Source organism: Talpa occidentalis, unplaced genomic scaffold (assembly GCF_014898055.3).
Source record: "Talpa occidentalis isolate TD23 unplaced genomic scaffold, MPIMG_talOcc4v2.1 talOcc4.9, whole genome shotgun sequence".
Taxonomy (NCBI): Eukaryota; Metazoa; Chordata; class Mammalia; order Eulipotyphla; family Talpidae; genus Talpa; species Talpa occidentalis.
The window spans coordinates 37,829,230-37,849,196 of NW_023605305.1; the positions used below are offsets into that span (position 1 = coordinate 37,829,230).

The window sequence follows — 19,967 nt, forward strand, 5'->3', positions numbered from 1 at the left end:
TGTCCAAAGCATTTTAGTAAATTAAAAAAAGGGGGGGAGGGTTGGCTGCAAGGGGGATGTATTGGTTCTTGCCAACTCCTATTTGACTTACTGTCTCCTTGATAAGTCCTCCTTGCTCTTGTGTTTTTGGATGGAATAATCGGTCAGTTAATCATTTTCCGGAAGCAGGACGATGCACTTTAGCTAATGCAGTTCTCCGTTTCTTTCAGAATTCTAATTATTTAAAGAGGCATCCATACCCCTCCCCAACAAGAAAGCCTTTCCACTAACCATCTCTTTTTATTTTCCCAGAAAATATTCCAGTACCCTTCTCACCCCTTCATCCATTTCCAACCTCATACATTTTATCCCATGTTTAAAAAAAAAAAAAAGGAAATCCTTTCCCCTGATCACTTTTGAGCTTTTCTCCCCCAGAAGGGTGAGACTCTAAACCCCCAGCAAGCAATTGTCAGGAACTAGTCTCTCTAACTCTATGGATAGACTTTGTTATTTTTATTTGTCAGCCAAAAATGGTGGCTTCTGTCTCTCTCAAGGAGAGTGCTTCACAATAGCTCGGTGTTCTGGCATCACGCTGGGATAAACACACTATTAGGAACCCTCACAAAGGCCCTGAGATAATTGTGAAGGGACAGTTACCGAAAATGAAGCACCCAGCCCTGAACCCTCCTCCACGCCCCATCAGTAACACCATTAAAGCTGTCAGATTGTCAACCCACTGGAGGTATTTATGAAATCAATATACAATCCTGCAGATGGATAACGGCAGGATTGTTAGCTGGAGAAGAGAGACTCAATGAAAAATAAAATTAATAAAATTTACAAGCAGATTGTCATGGGGAACAGATAAATTCCCTACAATCTACTGTTTTGCTCAATTGTGGCAGAAGAAGGCCACTTGGGGAGGTGGCAAGAGAGCTGGGCTGTAAATGAGGCTCCTAAAGGAGGAGCAGGACTGAGTATATTTACAGCCAGAAACCCAAGTGTTCGCCCCACCAAATGCAGGATTTTGCCTGTGCGAATGCTTTTCTGATAGGACTTCCAGCAACACCACCAGATTTTTCTGCTTAAATATTGCTCTTCTTTCTTCATCCCACTGTATTGCAAACCAGAACCTACCTACAATTACTGGGGGCGGGGGAGTTCCCATTATGTTTGGGGTGCCTTAAAATTTATGTGTTACTGGAATATGTGGCCCTACTTTGGCTTCCAGGCATGGTTAGAACTGACAGTTCTAGACCTCACTCCTGTTTGCACAACCCTTGACCCTGATTTTCATGATCATCCATTTCCCAGAAGTTGCCCGATCTGTTTCCCAGAGCGGCCAAAGATAGCCGCCCAGCCTGGGAGGGGCTGGGAGTCCCAGAGACTAGGCTTCAGTAGGCAAAAAAGACTGGGACCACTGTGTCTGCTGCAGCCTTGGGTATGGCCCAGATGCCTGTGGAAATCACATTAGTTGGATGACAGGAGCTGGGCCCCCTTTTCCTGGAGGCTGATGGAGAGCAGAGGAGTGGCCTCGGTGACACTGCCTGACCTCTGCTGTCATCGTGGGCTTTGTTCAGTGCCCTGGCTCCAGGCTGGAGCCCTGCTCATTGAATCAGGCCCAGTCAGGAGGGTGCACCCGGACTCACTGTGCATAGATTTACTTATATCAGCTGCAGACAGAGGAAACTGGATTGCAGATGGGGAGCACCCTGGCACTCATCTTGTGAGCCACCAGTATTTACAGCTGCACCCTGCCCCATGCTCTGAGCCCGGCTTTGGGCATAGCTGTGGCCACAGACAATTCCCAACTATGTTGCATCCAGGAGCTCGTGGCAGCTCATCTCAGCAGGTAACATGGATGCAGAGACATGGACACCTCTCTCTCGCTCACACTGTCTTTCCTGCCACTTTGCAAAATGTTTGTTTGTATGGCCCAGGTTTCAGTGGTTAGCTGAGCTCTGTTTTCAAAACTATTTGGCGTCATCAGTAGCTCTTGCTGAGGAAAAGTGGTGTGTGTGGAAGTGTACATTAGTACTCACTGTCTCTGGACAAGTCAACAATGAATGATGTGTTGATGCGTTTTCCCAGGATGTTTTCCTTTTGGGACTTTGTACCAAGGAAGTTGCTAGACAAATGTTCCCCAGAATTTGTGTATGGAATATTCATCCTTTTGTTTCTTTAAATGGCAAATAAATAAATACCCAACAATGTAGGATCATATAGCCATCCACACCTTTGAGTGATATATAGCCATTAAAAATGTTGGCGTAGACTGCTGTTAATAACATGGACAGCTGTTCTCAGTATAATTGAAAAAAGAGGTTTTAACAAACTGCACTAGGAGATCATATTGGTGGCATTTATATATAGTGCTCATAATTGGTAGCAATAGTTATGTCTGGGTAGGTAAATTTTTTACCTTAATATGTGTGTATGTATATAACTTTTATAATCTGCAGAAAGCACGAAGAGCTTACTGTGGCTCTAGCCCCATCTCTTTGCACACCCCTTCTCCCCCACCCCCTTCTTGGAGCCTCTTGAGCCTGCAACTGTGCACAACTGGCACCAGTTAAGGCAGAACATGAAGTTTTTGCGGGACCACCCTACAGGCCTAATGGGTCTCTAGGGATTGATGGCTCACTGAGATCCCAAGCAGGTTGAAGTCTGAATGAAAGCAAGTGTGTGTGTTTGTTCTATCAAAAATAAAAGCAAAATGAAAAAACTGCATGGCTCTGTGGAAAGGCAATTGAGGCTTTGGGGGATGCTTAAAGAAAAACCTGTGGCAAAACTTGGTTTTGAGCCAGTTGCAAGACCCGATGCTTTTCCCCTTACCCTCTGTTCTCAATGCAAACACATGCTAGATGGGGGCGGGGGAGGGGGAGGGGAAGATGAGGACCACGGGGACAGCAGAGGGACCCCATCTTGCATGGATTTGTAGAAATGCTATTTGATTCCATCCTGCCTGTCGCTAGATGAACCAGGCAGTCCCCCTGGGGTCTCTGGTTCTCTAGGATCAGCCAAAATGGTTGTCCCCCATTAGAAAATCAGAATGGCCCTGCTCCATACCAATCCCAGATGACAAAGGCAGGAGTCCCTGAAAGATAGAAGATTGAGTGGTGTTGACCCTGCTGTGGGGGAGGGACTAAATGGGGGAGGGGGCCAAGGGTCCTCTGTGGGAGGTGGCAAAACAGAGACTTGGGTGGAGAGTGTGAAACAAATAGCCCAGCCTTTTGGCTGGTGGCCTAGAGGTGCGAGACCACCCACAGAGCTTGCCTGGAAGCAAGTGGCTCCGCCTGGTAACCATTCCAGCAAAGGCCACACTTGAGGGACAATGTGAAGGCTTGTAGCAGCCTGGGGCCTGAGACTGAAAGGGCCCCCAAGCCCATCTGACTGCAGAGGGTTTTGTTATCATAATGAGATGCAGATAAAGCAGGCCTTGCTCCCTCTTTAACTTCCTGTGCCTCTTCTCTTGTCTAGAGACCTGAGTGAAAACCAGATCCTGGGCATCCCAAGGAAGGCGTTCCGAGGCATCGCTGACGTGAAGAACCTGTAAGTGATGTTTTTGTTGCTTTTGCTACAGATGTAGGTGGCTCTTTGGCCAAAGTCTAGAGGAGAGATAGAGCAGGGAGGTGGCATCACCATGCTGTAAGGCATCTTGGTCCAGGTACCTCTGAGACAGATTGAAGGATGTGGTTAGTGGTTTCCAGGGAGCACACATGCAATGCCAGGATAGCTCCCGAGACTTGTTCTTCCCTGGGTGTTCAGCTGTTCTGTGGAGTCCCTGAGCTGGGTCAGAGCCTGGCCCCACAGTTGCCTGGCCTGTGACTTAGGACTCAAACTCAGCTTTTTCCTAGGTTATTATCTTTTATAAAACAAAGATGAGAGCTTTGTATGTAGCTTGTATTTAGAAAGTGTGGAACAAATGAGACTTGATGGTGATGGTAACAATAACGATGATAAAGATCACAATGGTGAAAATGTCAGCCTCTTGTGAGAGAGCACTGGGACTTGTAGCCCAGCATCTTGGGGAGACATTGCCAGATCCACTACTCTAGGCACTTGCTTGGCTTGTTTTTGAATACTTACTGATTCATGGGAAGTTTCAAAAAATAATCAACAGGCTCATATTCCTGCTCATTCACTTGTCTCCCAGTTTTAACAGCTTACATAACTGCAGCACAGGATCCAAAGCAGGCAACTGACAGTGGTTCGATCCACAAACCTAGCCTGCAGATTCCTCGGCCATGCAAGCTCTCGTCCGTGCGTGTTTGCGCGTGCGCCAGGGTTTATGCGCCTTTGTCACGTGCAGATCCTGTCACCATTGCCACCATCGATGCAGAACCATCCTGCGACTGCGTATTTGAACTTGGCAAATAACCTTTATCATTTCCCACCTGGCCTCCGTTGTTGGCTGCTGGAGTTCTCCAGCCACACCTCTGTGTCTGTGTGGTCTGCATATGTGTTTGGACAGGGGTGTAGGAGAAGGGCTGATTTGTCTGCCCGCTGCCCCTCCTCCACGGACACAAATCCAACTTGCATCTTGGAGGCTTTTTTAAAAACCACTCTAGCTGTCCCTTTTCCCTGTAAGGATGGCAGGGATTTCAGTGTACCAGGAAGTGGTTGATGGCTTCCAGATACATGCTGGCTGTCTGCCTCCCTGGTGGCCCAGAAATCAGTGGGAAGTTTTTGGTGTTTAATGTGCAAAGCACATAAGAGGACAGAGGCATCTTGGGTGAAGGGAGCAGGGGGGGAGGGAGGACTAGGCAAAGAGGCTCTTGGGCAGGAGGCTGCCTACTGCTTCCTCAGGGAAGTTTTACCCAGGAGGGAGCAGGAGAGTGGATGAGGTAGGCAAAATCTCAGAGAAAGTGACTTCAGATTATGCACAGAGACCCAAGCCGAGACATGGTGTTACAAAGCATTCCAGAACAGTGGACAAGAGGAGGAATACAGATACCCTTCAAATCCCCATGGGTCAGCAGTGAGAAAATTGAGGCTGAGAAAGGCAGTGACTAACTCGTATCAACCAGCTTCTTGCTGACCAGTCCCAAATTAATGTACATATAAAAAATGGCGTATCTGCCCCATCTCATGGCTCTTATTTAAATGGACCAGGTAGCAAAACATCGTACCATAGTCACGGATGAGCAGGGCTGCATCATTAGCGACTACATCTCTGATTCTCAAGAAAGGCATTAAATGTCTCAGTGCTTCTCAATTGCAGCTGGGGCTTCGGGGGTTATTGTTGTTTTCCTGTAACATCTCTAACTTCACAAAGGCCCAAGGACTAAAAGGTTCAAGGAGCTGCAAACACAAACTCCTGTGTCATTGAAGATGGGCTGTCAGGAGGCGCTCCTCTTCCAGGCGGAGCAAGCAGGTCTTCCTCCAGGGCCTGGACTCCACAAGGCTTTTCCTTTTGGTTTATACCCAGTGTCAGCATGTGGCCCCGGGGGTGGGAGGTGGGGGAGGGAAGTGGGGAGAGGTGTGGGGAGAAAGCCCCTGCGTAAAGGATGAATTAACCAACTAAACCAAAGGATTGATGACTGTGTACTTCACACAGTTCAGTCAGCTCGCACCTGTTGGGCAGAACCAATAAGACCCAAAAGTATAATTCATGTTCTCAGGTGGTTTACAGTAAAACTGGGGAGCAGGAATGCATGTCAGTGAGAGAATATGTAGTAATAGGTCTATCCTCATGAACTTGGACAAATGAGTGACTTGACTATGCAGAGAAAAAGGCTCTCAGAGTGGGTGGGTGTGTGTGTGTGTGTGTGTGTGTCTGTCTGTCTGTGTCTGTCTCTCTCTCTCTCTCTCTCTCTCTCTCTCTCCCTCCCTCCCTCCCTCCCTCCCCCACCCCAGCTTGTCCACACGGAGTCTCTTGCTGTAGGTACATTGCTTGACACTTAAGAACCCTACTAGAAAATGAGACTGGAAATTGTACCTAACCTCCTAGGGTTTTTGTGAAGGTTAATAAAATAATGCATATGGATAAGGCACTGCTATGTCTGATACAGGGAAAGTACTTGGAACGGCCTGTTATTGCTGCTCTACCCCTTGGTTGTTCTTACCAGAGAAGCTGGCCCTGAGGGAGATTTAGAATCAAGTATGGGAGTAAACTTGTATACATACCCTCAAGCAGAGACATCTCCTGGAAGTGAGGGGATGGCAAGGCAAGGCAGAATAATGAGGGATAAGATTAGAAGGAGAGGGGAAGCCAGCCTTGCCTGAGAGGATGGACTTCAGACACAGGTGCTGAGAACTGAGAATGAGGGTGGCTTCTGGCCTGGGGAAGGTCATGATGAAAACATTTATTCTGGCAGAGGAACCTAGGGCAGGAGAGAAGCTGAAAAAGGAAAGGCCACAGGCAGAAGATGAGTCTCAGTTCCAACATGAGGGACCAGACTCTCACTTTGGAGAGAGTAGTCAGAAGGGGAAGAGGGTGTCCAAAATAAAAGGCTAAAGGAGACCAAGCCCACAAAAGCAAGTCAGTCAATGAGTTACTAGAGGCCATGGAAAAAAAGAGACAAATGATAAGTTCCAAGAGCAGATGAAATAGAAACTGATGGCAAATTCTCACAGCCATTCATCCATGCATCCATCAAAATATTTTTTGAGGTCCTTCCTGCTAAGTGCGAGTTCTGGGGGCAAACTGTAGAAAGTAAGAAATATAGATCTATGAACCCTGCCTCCTCATTGCTTCTGCTCCATGGAGGTTGGAAGGTCTGGAGAAAGAACCAGGCTGGAAAGTCAGGAATTGGGTTGTAATCTTTCCAGGAGTGATGCCAAGTCTTCCACGGTCAGTGTGGAGGGAGGGAGGGACAGATAGATGGATTGAGAATCTTCTGTGTATTGGAAAGATGATGAACCTGACACCCCATCTTGTTGTTCCTACCGGTTAAATATCTTTGGTCTCTGGGCCACAGCTATGTCTTTTGGTCTCAGCTTCCATGGTTTTAATAAGAGGGAGTTCAACTAAATAATAGAACCTTAAAAGAAAATGTTATGTGGGTAATTGGAAACATAGGACCAAAGCAGAGGAGCAAATCCAAGAAGGAGAAGCTTCAGGGTGGAGGTGATCATTGAAGTTGTGCATGGAAATTGAAGCTGTGCATGCACTAGCACATGCAAAAGAGGAACTGCTCCTTGGAAAGGAAGTTCCTGTTAAACCTTTTAAGGGAATGTGCTTCCTCCCATCAGACCCCAAGGGTGGTCTCTCCTGTGGACGGTCTCTCCTATGAGTGAGGACTGCAAGTTTTAAATATCATGGCCCTGACACAAATGTGTTAGAAAACCACCTTCCAATCCCCTAGACTTCTCCACCCCTGGGGGTGAACTCAGAGAATAGAACACCTTCCTACTATTACCTTAAGTCTAATCGGAGAAGACAAATGATGGAGTATCACACTAAATGATATGTAACATGACAGCTGCATTGACCCATCCATGACACCTTCCATTTAGGGCTGAAAAGCAAGGATTATTTTTTCTGTGATTTTGTAGTCTTCTCATGGATTTGAAGGGAAAGCCTGCGATTCCCATTTTCCAGATGATAACATTAAATCCTGAGCAGTGCGTGTAAATGGAAAAGGTCAGAAGACTCCATTAGGCCTAGGCCTCCCCACCTCACCCACCCTTAGTGATACATCCACTCTCTCAAGAACACTCCAGAAACACTTCTGTCCACCCAAATTCCCTCCCACCAAGCCACACCCATGCCAGAAAGGACAACAGAACCAGGACTGCCACGCCTGATTCTCTTGGGCCAGTAGTAAGTGTGCCACTTTTATCAGAGCCTGGCCGGGAAGTACAGGTGGTGCTTGGTCCTTGTGGGTATGGGGCGAGTCTCCAACATAAAGCTGGTGCTGAAGGGACTGGGCGCCCCGCTCCCCACAGGCAGCAGAAGGCCCCTAATTGCTTCCTTTTCCTCCCAGAGAGAAAGTAAATTAGCTAGGGACACCACTCCCGAACTTCCTAGGAGCTGGCCTCACTCCACTGCCTGTCTGGAAGGGGACGCAGGCTGTGTTTAAGGAGAGACAGGCAGTAGGATGGGCAAATTGGTCTGGAAAAAGGGACCCTCAGAGAGACTGACCAGTCCACAGACTTACGTAAAGTCCATGTGCCCTTATTAAATGCCTGCCGTGCCCATGCTAGATAAAGACACAGTGAGAAGGAGAGAGGAGGAGACAGAAAGAAATGGGGTGCGATGGGAAGGTGAATGAATAATTTGAAAGACATAAGAAAAAAGAAATGAATGGGGGCAAGGGAAAGAGGTATGACAAGCCACAATCCAACAAAGCACAATAAGAAAGAGACAAAAACCAGTATAAAAAAAAAAAAATGTCCCCTTGCCCTATCTTTCTCAGCAGTTATGTTTTCCTCTGTTTTTCAGTTTCTATTTGCGAGAACTCTGTAGGACATGCATTCCAGAAGGGAAAATCAATAACCCCTGTCTCTGCCAGCTAGCAGAATTTGGAATTGACGGTTTCAAAACAAAGCTGGGCAGGCGGCCTTTGTGTTCTCTGCTTAGTCTGTGTTGCTGCACTGCCCGCGTCTGCCCTCCCGCTTCCTGAGATTAATGAGGGCTGTCTCTGGGCGGTGAGCAGGCAGGATCTTGTGTGAGGATGTGGAGGGGGAAGGGACGCGGAGCACCCGTGCCTTGGTAGCGTCTCTGTCTGCTATCTCAGCAGCCGTGAATTCTGTCACTGCACCTGGACCAGAGTCCACGCTCCCGCTCATGCCCTCAAGACTCTACACGGTCCAGGTCCTCTTTCATTCATATCATGCTTCCCAAGCTCCATCTGATCTTTGAACATCTCAAGCTCCTCCCTGTCCCCGGACCTTTGCACTTGCCACTCCCTTTGTGTGGGTTGCTAGACTCTTAGACTTCTGCAAAATCCAAATGTCACCTCCTTGGCATGACCCTCCCTGAGCTATCAAAAGCAGCTCCCCACTCCCTTCTGTCCTTCCTCTCTATCCCATTACCTAGTCATCTTTCTCCAGAGCACTTACGGTCCTCTGAGATTATCTTGCTCATTATTTGCCACCCTGTCTCTGTATGTCACACAGAATGAACTTGGACACAGGACCTACCTGTCCCAATCCCAGTGGAATCCCCTGTGCCCAAGCAGCTCATGGCAGAGAATAAAGTAGGCTAGAAATGCAACCACTGAAGAGTTTGCTCATTCATTCCTCAAGCATTTGTGTGTGGCCTGTGCATAAAAGAAACTGCACAATTTTTTAAATGTTTAATATGAAAATAATAGTATAGAAATAAGACACCCCCTTGCACTAAAAGAACTCATAATCTTAGAGCAGATTAGTAAACCAGTTGCTGCAGGACATGGGCTAGGACTCCATTGAAGGGAACGACAACAGGGTGGGAAATTTCCAAGGAACAGGCCTGATTCTGGCTTCACTTAGTAAATGACATGAGGTGACTCTTGAAGGATGAGTAGAGTTCATCCCAGGGAAAGGCATTCCAGGGAGAAGGAATAGCATGTGAAAAATCACCAACCTGTGGAGAGGGACAGAGGTGTATGAAAGAGTCGATGTTTGTCAGAGAATTATAGCTGGAACAGAGCAAGCAAGAGAGGCAATGCAGAGAGATGAGGCAAGGAGTGTGGAGGGCGCCTTCAATGCCATGACCCACAGAGAAACAGGGACCCATGGAAGGGCTTATAAAAGGGGAGTAGTGTGATCAGATTCCATTTAAGAAACACAACTCCAGCAACAGTGAGAGGGTGCTGAGAGGAGACTGAAGTCAAGGTGGTCAGCAAGGGGACTCGGTGCAGCTCAGAGACGATGCGGCCTGAATCAAGTGGGCAGAGTGAGGGGCCACGTCCAGATGCAGAGACTCACAGGCAAAGCCAAGTGCTTTGGGGGCTAACTGGCAGGTTACCCAAGTGCCCATACCAGGGTTTGTCAGGCAGAGGCAGAGGAGCCCCCAGTGGGACTTCAACACGATAATGGTGCCCAGTGCTCACCAAGAAAGCCACGCTATGTCTTGGAAGGAGGATTTGGGAAAATCTGCTCACAGCAGCCAAACAGATGCTGATTTATCAGCTTTCTGAGATGCAGCAGGAGTTCCAGCCTTCCCTCCTTTACATTCCTGGCTGAGTGTGTCAGATTCAGAAGAGCTGCTGGAGGAAGTTGGACGGGACCCCAATCTGCTAAGTGCCACCCAAATAAGCTATCTAAGGAAAGGGATCATATCAGCCCAGCTCACGCCCTCCTTCCCCCTTTCTGTTCCTCCTTCCTCCCTTCCTGCCCCCTCCCTCTTTCATTCTCTCCCTCCCTCCCTTCCTTCTGCTCTTCCACTTTTGCATTCTTCCTCCACACATCATTGACCATATTCTAGCCAGGCCCAAAGCAAATCCTGGAAATAGAAAGATGAACAAGACAGTCTCTGCTCTGGAGAACATTTTTCTGCAGTGGGAGGCAAGCAGATAGGCAACGAGCGTGTATAATATGATCAATACAGCCCTCCAACACTCTTCTCTATCTGCCCATGGCCAACAATGTAAGTGCTCAATAAATATCATTGATTTATTAAAGCAAATCCCCTGAAGTAAGAAAAATAATAAAAGACAGGTTAATTGGACTCCATTAGTCTAGAAAGATAGGATACAGTGCAATCCAAAAGTAAGGAGATGGTGGCGGTAAGTGCCCCCTCCCAGAAATTGTGCTAGTATTAGAAGTCATATAAGTGACAAGTAGAATCTCTTCCAGGACATGATTTCAGATCTTCAGCTTACAGTGGGGTTATATCCCACTAAACCTGTTGTGAACTTAAAATAGAACTCCACAACACTAACAGCGCGGTGCCACAGTGCCGCGCATACTGTTAGCTACGTACCCTTACTTGGTCTTGTGGATGATTGGGAGCCATACTTGCTGCCAGAATCACAAGAGAGGACAGTCCTGGGTGTCACTACCCCACAAAACGTCAAAACGGAAAGTGGAGTTAGTGTGCATCCCTGTAACACCATCAAAAGTTGAAAAGTCTTAAGTTGAGCCTTAGTCTATACACAGTTTTATAGACAGTTAAGGTCCTCTGCTGGGCCTTGAACATTCCCGTAGCACCCCACCAATAGCCTATAGTCTGCTCCCCTCCAGTAGCCTGAAGCTATGTAGAGAGGTCAGGCCTGTCTTGTCACTGTTTATTTGCAAGATTCGTCCTATGTCTAATAGAGGCTCAGTAAACAATAAGTAAGTGAATGAATGGATGACTTCAGGAACAAAGAAAGAATCACTCAGATCTAGTGACAGAACATGACTAGTTCTAGGAGCAGAGAAGAATACAAGCAAAGCAGCAAGAGCCAGGCTGGGGAAGCCGTGGTGGTTTTTCAGGATATCGGAAGACCATTGTTCTGGCTCCAAACACTTAAATTTATTGTCTGAGACATTTTTATTTGTGGAAAAAATTCCTTTTTAACTTACCACAGATATTTAACCCCCCTGACCATGAAGCCCATAGCAAGCAAGGGGTTTAAAACATATGTGAAAAAATAGAATCCCATCTTTCCCGTACCAAAGGGAGAAAGCACATGATTCAGGGTCCCACAGAGTTGGGCTTAGGGGTCTTAGGAGACATTCACCATTGGACTGAGCTTCTTCCTGGAGATTTTTCATTCCAAAGAGAGAAGAAAGGAGACAGCTACTACAGTGGAGGCCACATTTTGAGACTCTAATAACTGTTGATGTTCTGGTGCCTTATCTCACTGGAATCAATTTAGAGTCATGATTAAATGTATGAGTTTTGGAGTCAGACTTGATTTCTTTTTTTAATTCCCACTTTGCTGCTTATGACTTACGTGACTCTGGGCAAGTTACTTAACCTTTCTGGGCCTTGGTCTCCTAATCTATAAAATGGAAAAAAAATTAATAAGGAGTAAAACAGAAAGTATGTGCTTTACACTTGTGCATAAAAATACTACATAGCTTGTTTAATTCACACAATAGCCTTGCCAGGGAATTGTTTATCAGCCTTTAGATATAGGTAGGGAAGTAGAGGCTCAAAGAAATTCAGGAATGGTCCCAAGGCAACAGAGCTAATCAGTGTCAGGCAGAATCCCAGCATGAGTCTGGAGTGCCAGTACTTTTCTGAGTACTTAGCCAGGAAAAGCATGGAGATTTGCTAAGCGTAGTGGTGTGTTGTAGGAAACAGCAGGTACAGATCAGTGGGGAATGTTGGAAGTGCATTCTCGGCCACAGCACCAGCCAAGCCCCCAGGCAGGAGCAGGCTGGGATAGCCACTATTCAGAAAGACATTCCAAGAAGACCATCAGAATTGTCTGCTAATATGAGTTCTTTTTTTTTTTTTTAATTCATGGACTATTTTTAGAGCAGTTACAGGTTTATGAAAGAATTGAGTGGAAACCACAGTGAATTCCCACGTACCCCCTGTCCACCCTCCCCACACAGAGTTCCTTCTATCATTGGTATCTTAAATTAGTGTGGTTCATTTGTTCCCAGGTTGAACCAGTATTGATACCTTTTAACTAACGCCCACCTTTACATGACAGTTAACTCTTGGTGTTAACTTCAGCATGATTTTCTATATATTCTGATGTGGCTTTCTTATTCTGGGTTATGATTTGTAATAGGCCATGTACAGTGTGGGTCAGTGATAAAGAGGGTGCAGTTACCCTACATTGTGCCCTCTCCCTGTCCCTATCAAGACCGAATATTCCAAAAGAACCCAGGTGACAGGGTTTAGTCACAGCTCTTTTCTCATCTCCTGCCAACCTGTGGTCAGCTGGATGATCCCTCTCTCCCAAAGAGTTCTGTACCCTAACATGGCAATAGGGTCTTTGCAGTTGTGATTACATTATGGGTCTAGAGAGGGATAGGAACTCTGGATTATTCTGGTGAACCAAATAAGGGTCTTTTTTTAAAAAAACCTTGTTTATTTTTTTCACATTAGAGGATTTCTCCCCTCAGGTACAGTCATCATAGTTTTCCCACCACTAAAGTGCCCATAGTACTCCACCACGCTCCTCTTCTCCTTCCTCATTCTCTACTCTTCCTCTTCTCTTCCCCATCCCCACCCCTCCTGAATGTCTCAGATCTGTGGTCTGCTTTGGAGGGTCAGTCTTACAGTTTGTCTTTGTCTTTGCCTGATCCTTTGGTTTCTTTAGAATTCCTTATGTGATATCATCTGGTATTTATCTTTCTCCTTCTAGCTCACTTCACTTAAAATAATCCCTTCCAGGGGCCTCCCTGGTGGCACAGGGGTTAAGCTATTGCCAGCTACTGCAGCACAGTTCGAGCCCCAGCTGGCCAGGGAGCTAGCCCACATGACACAGCAGACTTCTCCTGTCTCACCTGCTGCTCCCCTCAGCAGTGTATTTCAGTCAGTCTGCCTTTTCTGCTCCCCACTCTGTCTCTGGTGAATCATCTCACCCCCCACACCTCTGGCCTACACCCCAGTTCTTATATGCATAAATAAATCAATCTTAAAAAAAAAAAAGAATACCTTCTAGTTCCATCCATGTTGCCACAAATGGCATGAGTTTATTTTTTTTAATTGCTGAGTAGTATTCCATTGTGTATGTACCAAATCTTCTGGATCCACTTCTTTGATGTAGGGCATTTAAGTCATTTCCATATCTTGACTATTGTAAATAGAGCTTCTATAAACATAGCAGGTTTATAACAGGTTTATAACCATAGCAGGCTACAAACATAAACATGTTTCCTTTTGAATTCGTGTTTTTGTGCTCTTCTGATAGACACCTAGGAGTGGAATTGCCCGGCCATACGATAAATCTATTTTCGGTCTTGCAAGGAATCTCCACACTTCTTTCCATAGGGGCTGGACCAGTCTACATTCCCACCAAGAGTGTAATAGAGTTCCTTTTTCTCCGCACCCTTGCCAGCACATGTTGTTTGTGTGGTTTTTTTACAGATGTGAGGTGGTATCTCATTGCAGTCTTGATCTGCATTTCCATGATGATTTGTGATGATGAATATTTTTTCATACATCTATTGGTCATCTGCATGTTTTCTGTGCAGAGGTGCCTATGTAGCTCTTCTGCCCATCTTTTGATTGGGTTGTTTTCTTTCTGTGGAGTTGTATAAGTGTTTTGTACATCATCTATATCAGTCCTTTATCTGATGTATGGTATGCAGTATTTTCTTCTGTTGAGTAAGGTGTCTCTTTATCTTGATCACTGTCTCTTTTGCTGTACAGAAGCTTTTTAGTTTAGTTCCAGTTTTTTCTCTTATTTTCCTTGCTGCTGGCGAAGAGCCCACAAAGATGTTTCTGAGGTTTATGTCATGGACTGTTTTGCCTGTGTTTTCTTCTATGGACTTCGTGGTTTCAAGAAAGACATGCTGGAAACAGAGGGAGAAAGTCACTTGGAGCAGGAAGTAAGGGACACACCCACCCTGGAAAAGGCAAGGAAATAAATTCTCCCCTAGAGCCTCTAGAAGGAACATACTTGCCTACACCTTAACTTTAGGCCAATGAAACTGATCTAGGTCTTCTGACCTCCAACACTCTTAGAAAATGCATTCATGTTATAAGCCACTGAATTCAATGAAATTTGTTAAAACAACCAGAGGAAACTAATACAAAGAGGAAACTAATAGGAAATCAAATCTGCCCTCAGGCAGCTACTTTGTTAACCTCTTGTCTCCAGTCTGTCATCAGTTAAAATAAGTCATTTTGGGGTAGGGGAAATAAAATAAGTCATTTTGTGAACAGTGGATATTGATGTGAGTCCCAGTAAATTCTTGAGCCCACAAATAAAAAGTGACTTTTCAATAATGATTAAGTTTTAAATTGCCTCTTTTAAGTTCATCATGAGATTTTACATAACAAAGAGTCCTGTTTTAAAAAAAAAAATACATGAAAGGCTGGAAAAATGGCTGGACTAGATAGTCTTTCCATTCAGATGAGATTGCAAAGTGTGATGATTTTTTATACTATCTTCCATCGGGGAGGAACTGGGATTGGTCACTGAGAAAATTCAAAGGCAGAATCAACCCAGGACTGGGTGAAGAACAGCAGAACGGGGCATCAGGATAGCACCAGACAGGTGTGCCCAGAGGCTGTACAGTGAGGATGAGGCTCAGGACTGTGCTCACTTTTCAAGGGAAAAAAAAAGAGGTTGGATGTTGACTGGGAGCTATTTCATGAAATGGAACTGAGGGCTTCCATAATGTCTCCTGGACATCTTTGGGGCTGGCTAGAGATTTTTGCAGCAGGTCTGAGTTCAACCAGTTTTCCTGCACAAGCCCCCTTCTGCTTGTTGTGCCAGATAAAGTGCTCTACATCTCAGGGAAATAAATGTCTTTTCAGGATGGAGAGTTCTTAAGGACTGGGGAGAGGACTTAGTCAACGTCAGTGCTCAAAAAGTATTTGATGTGTGAATAAGGAAGTTGTTTGTATAGGGTGCAGAGGCTGAAATACCAACTGAGACCCTGCTTGGGGCAGAAGTCGAGTCAGGGTATCTTACATTGGAACTGGTGTTTTCCAGCCCCTTGATCAGAACTCACAAATCTATACCCACAGCGACTGCCATGTCCAAGGGAGCTCCGAGCACTTTGGCGGCTCTGTAAACAGACAGTGTATTACGATGTGTCCATTTAGAATGACAGCTAGTACTTGCCTTTGTTAACATTCTGCTTTAAAACTCACTCTATAACCAGTCCCCAGACACAAGTGCGTAAACCTAAATTACTTTTAAATGCTGATGATCAGTTCTCAGTTACAGCGTCTGCCAGGAAAACTACCTAGCCAGACAAGTAAGAACCAAGTGAATGAGGTGTGGTTTAAAGGGCTGCATAGTCCAGCAGCAGTTCTGAGATTTTATAGCTTATTAGTATTTTTAATATGGAAGTTTGTACTTTTTGTACTCTTAGAGGCAACACCATTTCTTGGGTTTGAGGATGGAATATTTGTTCTGAGATCCTTCCAAAGGCCATAATTTAATCTGAAATGTTCATAACTACCCCTCTTTCCCACATAGAATAAACATAGACTGTTTCAAGGAAAGACTGGTAACTTCAAACAGACTATGACTCTCAGTAGGTAATTAGTTCTTAGAGAGCCTGACATTATACCAGATACGGTTCTTATTAATGTCTACCTATTATCTCATTAATCATCATGGTTATGATTATTATCATCAATTAACAGGTGATAAAACCAAGGCACAGACAAGTCGTGATTTAGCCAGGGCCACATGCTAATTAATGGCAGAGCTGGGATTTGAACCCAAAGAGTTAACTCTAGAATCTATAATCACTATGCTATACTGCCTAAGCTTAGAAAATCATTTAATGAAAGTCAAAAACCATTGACCAAATCTTACCTCCACACAGGTTTATTTCTTCTTCCTGAGGTTAAGTGTCAAATTTTGCTGGAAAAAAATCTGAATTTCCAGCTTCTCTGGAAAAATCATGTGTTAACACTGGGCATCCAGTCCTGGATAGCAGCAACAGTCTGATCCTGAGTTGGGCTTCCCTTTTAGATGTGATGTTTGTTTTCCTATCCCCACGAAGCTTGTTTCACTAGTCCTACCAGCTTCTTGATAATTCCTCTGTTGTGTAAGCCATCTCAAAGGAGGAGTTATCAACATACCTCTTACACTACCAAGATCCCCAGTCACCAAAACAAGAGTTGAGGTTTCTTCTTTTGCCTTATTTGTGGGTGATGTTGAGCACATTTCTTTTCCTCATCAAGTCTTCATTTCCTTGTCAATAAAATCAATATGATTAAATCTTATCTAAACCATACATTTTCATGAAAAGCTAAATGAGAGACAAGTGGAAAGGACTTAAGAGACCTTGCCACAAAGTAGGTGCTCAATGAATATTAATATTCTGCACCCCCTCCTCATGCATCCTTCCACTTTCACTGTTGCACAGAGAGATCACCTCACCTTTGGGTTCTCAGCATGTGGATTTGGAGGAGAGAAAGGGTTTGAGGACTTTGTTTGATGGCCTTGAGGATTTTCTCTAATCCAGTATATTGATGATAAACTTTCTATAAGGAATTGTAAACTTACAGACCATGACTTGACAAATCACAATAGAACTCAGTCTGAATGTTGTTTAGGGAGTAACAGGAAGTGGTGGGATCTCCGCCTTATGGAAGATCTGTGATCCAGCAGATGCAAAAGGCCCAGCTTTAACCATTTTTTTTTTTTTTCATTTTTCTGAGAAAAGCAGAAATTTAGCAATCTTCTGATTTTGAGATGTTGGCATTTCATGCAGAATCTTTTTAAAGACTTAAGTCTACAATGTGTAGGCCAAATTGCACCATTTGTGGATCAGATTCAGCCAAAGGCATCTGGATTAAATGGCACCTCCCACTTCCTAGGGTAAGATGGCTGCAGGGGCAAAATGAATGGAATTTCTGGTATTTTGTCCAGTGTCCCAATGTGTCAAAAGTCTGATCCTCACTGATGTGTTGGCAGGTTGAAGAGCAGTACCTCCCTAAAGTTAATAAAATCCACCTGTCTCCAAAGACCCCAAAAGATTGAGTCTAAGAGTGAAGGTGAAGAGGGACAGTCTCTATTTATGGGGACAAATTTGGGAGTAGATTGTCTTGAAATCATACCCTGTGGATCATTGCTACTTGCTCTCAACAGAAGTTTACTCTGGATTTGAACTTCCCTTTCAACTATGCTCCATGGTAATCTGAGTCTTCTTCCAGGAATTGGATTTGCTGGTGCCTCAGGGCATGGCCATTCTGGAAGTGGGTGACTATACCCTGCTTCTTTCAAAGTCACATCCCAGCAGTCATCTTCACCAAAGCAGCCCAAAACCTCCAAATACCAAGGGACTGACACGTCTTTTAGCCTGTCAATTTAGTTAGACTGTTCACTCAATGCACACACCGCCAGCTCTGTGCCTCAGCTGTCCTCAGCATCGCACTGACTGTCATTGATTGTCTGTTCTTTGAGAACAGCCAAGTCCTAGTATCTCCTTCCTTCTCGGCCCATTCTAGAATATTTCTTGTTTGTTTCTTAAGGTTAATAATTTCTTTGTTTCATTGGCCTTTAGGAAGATTGCAGAGTCCTAAGTTAATGATGAAATGAATCATCATTTCAGGTCCAGGCCCAAGGATCTGAATTTTAACTCCTCAGCTAATTCTGTCATGTTTTGCAAGCCAAAAGCATGCTTTACCTTGAGCAAGTTGCTAAGGTCTCCAAGTTTGGTTTTCTCGTTTTTCAGTGAATACCCAAATCAGAAGCTGTTTTGTCAAGCAGTAAGCACCAACATGGAGGAAGCGCATCAGACTTTACCTATTGATATCATCTAGTTTCATTGATCTAACAACCAGTGGGGGTGGAGGAATTATCCCTCATTTAATGAAGAAGAATACTTGGACTCAGCAAGGTTCAGTTGTTTACCAAAGATCACACAGCAGAGCTGAAATTCAAACCTACAGGAATCTGACTCAAACTGTTAACTGTTTTTAAAACAGTAAGGGGAGATAAATCCAGAATTAAAGTGAGAGTTCAGAGACCTGGGGAATAAAAAATGGGGGAACAGACTCAGGTGTGCTAGGCAAATGTCTCTTTCCTCGGACTTTCTCTGTGTGCCCTTTGGGGAGCTTGAGGGGTTAAGAGGCAGTGATTGCAGTTCACACTGACTCCCTTAGTGTCTAATGCCCTTGCCTTTGTTGCTCTCAATTTGTCAGTCCCCTGGAATGTTGTCAGTGGTGGAGGGCTCAATGTTGACAATGGATTGGAGAAGGTGGGAGGGCCTCATCTGGAGCAAAGCCAGAGAACAAAGCCTCCCTTTCAGTTACTTTGAGGCTTTTGTTTCCCCTAACAGTGGAGGGTACTGATCTCTGGTTTGCTTTGGGGTTTCTTTCTCTGCTTGCACTACTCACTGCGGATGAGTCTGACCAGCTCTTGGTTTTTGTACCCTGGAAACATGAGCCCAGCTGGCAGGGAGTAGACCACTGTCTGCCTGAGACCAGTTTAACCCACACATAAGTGTAGGGAGAAGAGGAAAGGCAGCTAATGGAGATGTACAAACTCAGTGCTTCCTCCAGCTCAGTTTCTCCCAGAATGATTTTTATTGAGATGGGTGGGAAGGGAAGAAAACAAGTTGACATAAGGCATTAAACCATTAAAGAATCCAGCTTTTATACAGGTGTATGTTCACTTGGAGAATTAAATCTGAAAGGGGTAAACAAAGATGCTAAGAATGGTTAACTATAAAGTGGTAGGAATTTAGGTGATTTTATTTTTTTTATCAATTTTATTGAGGTATCATCATTTTACCTACACTAAAGTGCACCCTTTTTGACTATACATTTCAATGCATTGTTTAGATGTATTATTTTCTATTGCGGTAACATTGGTTCACAGTTATAGGTTCACACCTTTTCAGATGTAACTTCAATTGTAGGTTCACACCACACCCACCAACAAGGCATCCAGTTTTCCAGTGTATTTTGGCAAGTGGCTATTCATGTAATCACCGCCCCGTTTAGTCACATACCTCTGCACAAGCCTTACCTCAGCCCTGGCAACCCCAATCTACTTTTAGTTGCTGTAGTTGTCTTTGTAGAATTGGTCACATAAGTGGAATTCTACACTACAAGGTCTTGTGTATCTAATATCCTTCGCTCAGCATATTTTGAAACTCATATTTTGTTGTATTATCTATCAATAACTTACCCTTTCACTGCTGAATAATATTCCATTGTATGGATATACTATAATCTATGCTTTTATTCCTCTGGCGTAAATAATTTTTTTACTTTGTTTTCTACTATTTCTGTAGTGAACATACATTTTCTAACAATGACACAAATATCAGAGTAGGAAGACCTGTCAGGTACATCATGGTGTTAGAAAGCTGTCATAGATTGGGAAAGAAAGCCTGCATTGGTATGTTTTAGCCATGGCTGTCTTAATCTGAAGGCAGTACATCCAACTTCTTGCCATGAAATTTAGATGTGATCAGAGAGATTTCTTGAGTATTTCATGAGAATTCATAGGACACTGAATTGGCAA

General features: G+C 44.6%; 1 protein-coding gene across 2 annotated transcripts in view; it reads left to right on the plus strand.

Moving 5' to 3' along the window:
* Positions 1–19,967, plus strand: part of SLIT3 (slit guidance ligand 3) — a 610,824-nt gene that overhangs the window by 404,199 nt on the left and 186,658 nt on the right. For both annotated transcript variants that reach the window (XM_054691197.1, XM_054691196.1), the window contains exon 5: positions 3,460–3,531. In XM_054691197.1, the coding sequence (XP_054547172.1) occupies positions 3,460–3,531 (72 nt within the window). The remainder of the gene's footprint in view (positions 1–3,459; positions 3,532–19,967) is intronic.